The sequence below is a fragment of the Herpailurus yagouaroundi genome, unplaced genomic scaffold (assembly GCF_014898765.1).
Source record: "Herpailurus yagouaroundi ecotype Mexico unplaced genomic scaffold, PumYag 28, whole genome shotgun sequence".
NCBI lineage: Eukaryota > Metazoa > Chordata > Mammalia > Carnivora > Felidae > Herpailurus > Herpailurus yagouaroundi.
In genome coordinates this window covers 13,695,731-13,703,963 of record NW_024412376.1, presented here as the reverse complement: position 1 = coordinate 13,703,963, position 8,233 = coordinate 13,695,731, and the positions used below count along the sequence as shown (strand labels likewise).

The 8,233-nt window shown below is 54.3% G+C and overlaps 1 protein-coding gene across 1 annotated transcript; it reads left to right on the top strand.

Annotated features, from left to right (window-relative positions):
* Positions 1 to 1,295: 1,295 nt before the first annotated feature.
* SOX7 (SRY-box transcription factor 7) lies at positions 1,296 to 7,653 on the top strand. The gene is made up of 2 exons (XM_040469770.1): positions 1,296 to 1,739; positions 5,643 to 7,653. Exons 1-2 carry the CDS (start codon positions 1,502 to 1,504, stop codon positions 6,563 to 6,565), a joined length of 1,161 nt encoding a protein of 386 aa, XP_040325704.1. The 5' UTR covers positions 1,296 to 1,501; the 3' UTR covers positions 6,566 to 7,653.
* The last annotated feature ends 580 nt before the right edge of the window (positions 7,654 to 8,233 follow it).

The following is an 8,233-nucleotide window of genomic DNA, read 5'->3' as shown; positions in this document are numbered from 1 at the left end:
AAAAAAGGCCTAGAGAGATACCTGACTTGCCCAGAGTCACACATTAAGTGATCAAACACTGAATACAGGTCCTGACTCAGACCTCAAGGTCCTCCCACTGTCCTCCCACGACAATGCTACCTCCTTTCAGGGTCACCTCTGCTAAGCCCTGAACAGGGATAGGGCTCTGTAAATATTTGTAGATTGAATTCCAGGATCTGATCAAGCTTTATGATTGCCGCATTTTATACAGTAAGGTGTGTCTAAGCCTTATTTACTCACTCACTTATTCATTCACTTATTCGGCAGTTCCTGAGTGCCTACTGTGTGCGGGAGCTGAAGTAAGAGCCAGCAGGATGGCCCTGCCCATACGAAGCTGGGTATCGAAAGAGCTGTCCTCTGGGGCAGGGGGCAGGCATCTGGCATCTTGGAGAGACTGCCAAGCTCCCACACTTCAACCCTCGGAGTTGAGCTCAAGCCCAGAACCAGTGGCCTATCTCTCGGGTGTCAAGAGAAGAACTCAGAAAGTCACAGGGGAACGCGGGAGGGGAGGGCCAGGACAACCATTCTAAGGAGCAGGACGGAGAAAAGAGAAAATACAACCAGAAGAAAATTCCCTGAGGGAAGAGCTAGAGAGGAGGGGGCTGGAGACCTTGCGGACATCGGAGAAAAGGGTGTTGTGAGACTAAGGGTGTTAAAGAAGAGACCTTAGTGGCGGAGTGAATAAAGGGGAACTGAGAACGCAGACAAAGCCCTCCGGACAGCCAGGGAGTCTCGGGGCGTCGAGGAGGTCCTTGATGAGCGCTGCATAGAATCCCATGCAGAGTGCAGACCCAACCCTTGCAGGCTCTGGCCGACAAAGTTGGCTGGGGGCGAGGTTGGTGAAGCCTGGGTCGTTTTAGAACAAGAGTAGAAATGTTCTCTCAAGAACAGTTCACGGGCTGCTCTGGGAGGACTCATGGTCAATGTCTCTCGCGCCTGGCCCTGACCAGCGAAACCTGTTTGGCTTCGGTTCTTCCTGGGGTTCCAGGCGCCAGAGGAGTTGGTGGAGCCTGGCTCCGGGAGGCCATCGAGAGTCGGGACAAGGGGCTGGAGTCTGGCTCCCGGTCCGGGGCGAGGTGACTGCGGGGGGGGCGCCAGCCTCCCGGCTCGGCGACACCTGCACCCGGAGCGGGCGGGACGAGAGGCGTTCCTGGGGGCGTCCAGGCAAGGATTCCCAGGAGGGACTCTGGAGGCAGAGGGGCGGGCCGGGGAGGGCGCCGGGAAGTGGCCCTCCCTCCCATCTCCCCCTCCTGGCAGGTCGGAGCGGGGACGCGGTGGCCCTGGACGCTGGGAGTGGGCCCGCGCCGAGACGGAGGGAGGGGCCGCGCCGCCTTCGAGAGTCATTGGAGGACGCGACCGCCCGAAGCTGATAAATAAGGGGACGGGCCGCGGCTGCCAGCCAAGTTGGACGCCCGACCCGTGCGAGGGCCAGGTCAGCGCCTGCCCGGCGAGGCGAAACGAGGGGACCCCCCGTGCGGCCATGGCCTCGCTGTTGGGAGCTTACCCGTGGCCCGAGGGGCTCGAGTGCCCGGCCCTGGAAGCCGAGCTGTCGGATGGGCTGTCTCCACCGGCCGCCCCCCGCCCTCCGGGGGACAAGGGCTCGGAGAGCCGCATCCGGAGGCCCATGAACGCCTTCATGGTGTGGGCCAAGGACGAGAGGAAACGTCTGGCCGTGCAGAACCCGGACCTGCATAACGCCGAGCTCAGCAAGATGCTGGGTGAGTAAGCAAGCCGGCGGGCGGGGCGCCCCGGGAGGTCGGCAGGCTTGGGGGCTCGGGCGGGGGCGGCCGGAGGCTCGCGGCTGCGGGCAGGGCGGGGGGCCCTCGAGCTTGCGGAGCGTGGGTAGGAGCCCGCGAGTGGGTATGCGCGGGGAGCGCGGGCGCTGTCTGTGCGGGCGAGGTTGGGCATCTGTGCGAGCGTGGGTGTGCGCGCAGTGCCCGGGATTCAGAGCAGGGACACCTCGACGAGGCCCAAAGTGAAACCGCGCGGCCCACTAGGGTGGGCCAGGAAGCCCACTGGCGGTAACAGGAGCAGAATTTGGGGTCCCAGGGAATAGCGGAGACCCGCGCGCACGGACGGGTTGGAACCGAAACGCAGAGGAGGCCGGGTGGAACCGGTGTTTGCTGGGACTGCCGAAGCGGGAAACCCACCATCCCCTTCACTTTACCACTGGCACAATCACGGAAGGTGGTTGTAACTATTATTAACGAATATTCGTGAAGAGAGAGCTTGTGGGAACGCAGCCCTTCTTTAACTTAATTTTTAAACCAAGAGCGAAAAGTACGCAGAGACTCGATTCGATCATGTATTTCTCAATCGCAGGAGCGTAGATAATTTGATTGGGATGCTCAGGGCCGCCAGCGAGGTCTGTCCCGGGGCCGCCAATTTCCCAGGGCTGCTGCGCAGTCCCAGCAGGGGCAGTCGGACTGGGGACAGGGACACGCCAGACCGGGGGAGCCCAGAGAAAGGATGTTAGGTCACATCCGAAAAACCCGAGTTCCAGTCGGGTTTTGTCAGGGCTTCTTCTCTCCCACGTCTGGGGCTGAGCACTTTCAGCTCCGCTCTGCTGCTCTACTCCTAACCTTTTTGCCTTTCGATTTATTTTTATTCATTTTAAGTGGTGGAAACCTTTCAAAGCATTTCATAGGCACAGTGGGCGCCAGGACCTGAGAGAAGGGACAGTAGGGGTCACCGTAGGCTGCCCTGACCCTCCCCAACCCCACCCTGCCCAGAACTGAGCCTTTTTTTCCTTTTCCCTCTAGAGCTCAGAACTGTGGCGGTGAGGGCTGACACCCATCTTCCTGCTGGCTAAACCTGCTGGTCCGCAGAGAGGGTCCCTCCTGCAGTCCAGGCGTCCATTCAAAGCAGCTGGTTTCAAAAAGCCTGCTACCCATGGCCCAGCCCCCTGGCTAGACACTGGTGGGTCAGTGTCTCCATGAGCCGCTTTCTTCATAAAAATATTTAAAATTATATTTCATGCTCCGGTGGCATAAAGACAAACATATTAATACACACAACAGTAAAGTATTTATCTAAAAGTTCATTTGTTTCTTCAGATTTCTTTTTTTTAAGTTTATTTATTTATTTTAAGAGAGAGAGACACACAGTGTGAGTGGGGGAGGGGCAGAGAGGGGGGAGACAGAGAGAGTCCCAAGCAGGTTCCCCACTGTCAGAGCAGAGCCAGATACTGGGCTTGACCTCCAGAACTGATACTGAACTCGAACTCAGGAACCATGAGACCATGACCTGAGCTGAAATCAAGGGTCCGACACTTAACCGATCGAGCCACCCAGGCACCCCTTTTTCTCCAGGTTTCTAAAGAAATGAAAACACTTTTTTTTGTGGACCTCTCCACATTTTTTCAGTGGGCCCAGGCACTGTGCCTCTTGCTGAAGTGAAGCTCTTGTGACCACGACAGAGTGAGGTTTCTGTTGCGGCCCAGACCAGAGGTAGGAGAGGAACTCAGGCTGGGGAACCTTCTGCGACCCAGGCTGCCTGCTCCCAGGGAAAGGGCAGGCAGAAAGACCTGCCTGACAAATGCCTCTAGCGAGCTGATGCCTGTTGGCAATTTGCATTTAGACTTCCAGAGGTTATAGTTCATTTTGCAGGAAAGACACTGATTCCTTCCTGCTTAACCACACAGCCCCTGGCCCTGGGCAAGAGGAACCAACATATTTTTAAAATGCAGACTTTCTACACTTGTTAATAAGGGGGTGGCAGGATGATCTACTTCTACTCTATGATCTTGCCCAGCCCTTTCCTTTCTGACCTAGGAAAGAGTCCCAACTCTTTTGACTGTAAGTTTTCCCATCTTCAACATTAAAAATGTCACCAAGTAGCACCCATTTTCAGTATACTATGAATGAGAAGGAACATAAAGACAGTTTTACATTTAGTGGTATTTACAGTGAATATTTTATTAATACTATGACATCCATGTATACTTAGAAACTAGAGTCCCATTTTATAGTCAGTCCACAGACAGGGTGTGGGGTGTGCCTGGATCTTGGGCCTCTTGCAACAACTTTGCAGTCTCAGCCACAGGCTGTGAACTGCTGACCAACCCCAAATCCAGAGTTCCTCACACTTTTCAAGTTGCCTTTTAAGTGACAGCTAATTATATTAATTGATGACTCTGTCACAACAGTTATAAACTTTCATCCCAGTGGTACAGTGCCTTTAACAATTGTCATCCTCCAGTGCCTTTGAGGGCCAGGCATCCAGAGTCAGCCAGTGCGGGTACCCAGGCAGCAGTTACACACACCTCTGCACTGGGCCCTGTGCAGAGGGTTTGGGGCAGGACATGTGGCCCCTTTCCTTACAGGGCTTGGGGATGGGGATGCTTACCCTCTGGACCAGTAGGTCTCAAACTTTAGGATACATCAGAGTCATGTGGGGAACTTTTAAATTTGCAGAATCCCAAGTCCGCACTAGGAGGTAACAATCTAAGGGGTCCAGAAATGACTTTCAGAAAACCAGCAGCCAGAGGGATATGCAATGAATATAGACAGATGAGAGAGGTGCTAAAGCAATTTACAAAAAGATACAAAAGGGAATAAGGATGAATAGAAAATACAAGTGAAACCAGCATTTTAGCATCTGTGGGATACAAGCATGGGATGCTTCTTAGAGAGTTTTGCATTGGATAGTATCACAGTACATTTTATAGTGCGAAAAATAGAGTCCCAGGGAAGTTAAAGAATTTGCTTCTGCAAAGAGAATCAAAGACTGAGCAGCTGCCCCCTGCCATAGTGCAAGGGTACTAAGTAGGTGGCAGGAGGCCTTGACATGAGTGTGTGCTGGCACACCTGTGTGCCTGTGCATGCATGTGTGTGTGTGTGTGTGTGTGTGTGTGTGTGCCTGTGCATACAGGTGTGTGCATGCACTGTGTGTGTGTGTGTGCATACAGGGGGGTGCATGTGCCTGTGCATGCATGTATATGTGCATGTTGCAGGTAGATGCTAACATTCTGGCCATGGTCTTTATATGGCAGAGTCATAACTGACCTTCAGATATGAGGGATAATGGTCTGTTACCCTAAGTGGGATCCTGTAATTTACTTACATATGTGAAACGATTGACTGAGCCTGAGTTCCTTCACAAGAAGACATGTGAAATTTATGCCATAAATAAATATAGCATTATTTCCTGAGAGGCAGCAATAATCAGCAAAGGCAGAGAGTTTTCATTAAAATGCATAAATGATTTGTGGACTTGGTCCACGAAGGGTAAAAAAGAGCCCAAATCAATGTAGTCATTATATATTTTTATCCTGTGTCTGACCCCGGGGTCTGGTGGGTCCTTCACTGTGAATCCCACATCGCGCACATTTATAGGAGAGGTGATGTGTTGGCCGCTGTTGACTTGAGTGGTTTTGTAGGATGCAAGCGGGAGAGATTGGCTTGGCCTCACAGTGCTAGGGTGCTAGGAAGGGGGTATGAGGGGCGCGGTGTCCTCTGTGTCCTTTGTGGAGTGGGGGAACCCGCGGGTGGGATGAGAGCCGGAGGCTGAGGGCATGTGTCAGTGTGGATGCTGGGAGGCACGAGTGCCTGGGACAAGGGCGCCGGCCTCCCCAAGCCGCACGGATGCTGAAAGTGGCCTTCTCTGACCTATGTGAGCAGGAAAGTCGTGGAAGGCGCTGACGCTGTCCCAGAAGAGGCCCTACGTGGACGAGGCGGAGCGGCTGCGCCTGCAGCACATGCAGGACTACCCCAACTACAAGTACCGCCCTCGCAGGAAGAAGCAGGCCAAGCGCCTCTGCAAGCGCGTGGACGCAGGCTTCCTCCTGAGCTCCCTCTCCCGAGACCAGAACGCTCTGCCCGAGAAGCGGGGCGGCGGCCGGGGGGCGCTAGGAGAGAAGGAGGACAGCGGTGAGTACTCCGCGGGCTCCGCCCTGCCCAGCCTGCGAGGCTGCTACCACGAAGGGCCGGCTGGCGGCGGCGGCACCCCTGGCAGCGTGGACACCTACCCCTACGGGCTGCCCACGCCCCCGGAAATGTCGCCCCTGGACGTGCTGGAGCCGGAGCAGACCTTCTTCTCCTCTCCCTGCCAGGAGGAGCATGCGCACTCCCGCCGCATCCCCCACCTGCCGGGGCCCCCTTACTCACCGGAGTACGCCCCCAACCCCCTCCACTGCGGTCACCCCCTGGGCTCCCTGGCCCTTGGCCAGTCCCCAGGCGTCTCTATGATGTCCACTGTACCCGCCTGTCCCCCGTCTCCTGCCTATTACTCCCCTACCACCTACCACCCTCTCCACTCCAACCTCCACGCCCACCTGGGCCAGCTCTCCCCTCCTCCCGAGCACCCCGGTTTTGATGCCCTGGATCAGCTGAGCCAGGTGGAACTCCTGGGGGACATGGATCGCAATGAGTTCGACCAGTACTTGAACACTCCTGGCCACCCAGACTCTGCTGCGGGGGCTGTGGCTCTCAATGGGCATGCCCCGGTCTCCCAGGTGACATCGACAGGCCCCACAGAGACCAGCCTTATCTCCGTACTGGCTGATGCCACGGCCACGTACTACAACAGCTACAGCGTGTCATAGAGTCCGGGGCAGCCAGCCCAGCCCTGCCTCGCCGCAGCCCTCTCCTTCCCGCGCACTGAGCAGAGCCGATGGCGCCGCGCTAGCAGCTTTCTTCCAGCCGCCGGGTGTGCAGGTCTGACCTGTCCTCGGGGCAGAAAGGGGCTCTGCGGATCTGAGCGCCCCTTCACTCCCGGCAGCCTGCATTTTGAGGGTATTCCTTCAAATGGGTTCTCATTGACTGCACCCGGGGAATAAGGCAAGTTAGTTGCTGAAAGATGGTTTCCCGGTAGATTTTCCTTTCCTTCTCCAGGTCCCCGTCACGTAAACAAATGTGTGAAATCCCGGCGGCTTTCATACATCTCCAACTTCTGACACAGCCGCATGGGGCACAGCCGTCCTGATCTATGGATCCTCCCGGTGAGGAGATCCCTGAGCTGGGATCCAGGCGACCCCCGCTCCAGTCCCAGTTCTTCCTGGGAGGGTTAGTTCCCACTCGTCTCTCTTCCCCTTCCAGCCCCTCACCCCCGCTCCCAATCTAGGAAGTGGGGCACAGACTTGATATCTAAGGCCGCTTCCGCTCCAAGGTTTTCTGATCTAGGATTGTTTCAAAGCTAATTAAAAGGAAAACGAAGTTTGACTTAATAAGTTCATTGACGGCCAACCTGGTGATAATTCTGTGTGCATAGCCCAAGAACACGTGGCTTTCTGTGCTTGCACTGCCTTTCAAAATGATCACAGTCTTTCAAAAGGACTCCTCTGACTTGAGAAACAACACCCATCTTGATTTGGAAAATTAACCACTAGGGTTGCCTGCGTCACCGAAAATAGGATTGAATTCAAGCTATTGTTTTTTAAACATATTTTGAAAGATAAATAATTTTTTATTACACACACATTTCAAGAGAATATACACAGCCTGAATATATAGTGTTTGTGGGACACGTACAACACACACACTTTCATGCACACCCTTAAATGCATGTCTGTGCAGCCTAAATCAGATACTCTTGTTGATGTTGGCAACTTCTTGTCAACTCCCTGTTCCTAATGACCCAAAGAGCTGGGAACCTACAGAGCAATGTCACTTACCTCCAATCTAGATATGTTGATTTCTTAAATTAATTTTTTTTTCAACGTTTATTTATTTTTGGGACAGAGAGAGACAGAGCATGAACGGGGGAGGGGCAGAGAGAGAGGGAGACACAGAATCGGAAACAGGCTCCAGGCTCTGAGCCATCAGCCCAGAGCCTGATGCGGGGCTCGAGCTCACGGATCGCGAGATCGTGACCTGGCTGAAGTCGGACGCTTAACCGACTGCGCCACCCAGGCGCCCCTAGATATGTTGATTTCTTGAGCAAAATTTCATGATGCTCTCCCCCTCTGCAGGTGCAAAAGGAATTTCCTTCTCTCTGTCTCTGAGTCCCCTTCTTCCTTTCCTGGATTTCTTTTTCTCTTCTTCACTGTTCTTCCTCCACCCCTGAATTGGCCATGAATTCAAAGATCCCCTGATTTAAAAATCCTAAGCATGATTCCTATGGCTGCGGTGGGAGTTTGGTCTCCTCACCAGCCAGCTGGTTCTTGGTAACACCTTCAGCCAACACTTCAAAATGACTTCCTTCACTATACTTCCCAAAGAACAGAAACGCACTGTGATCCACAAAATGTTTCTGAGCCCTGACCCCACCCCAA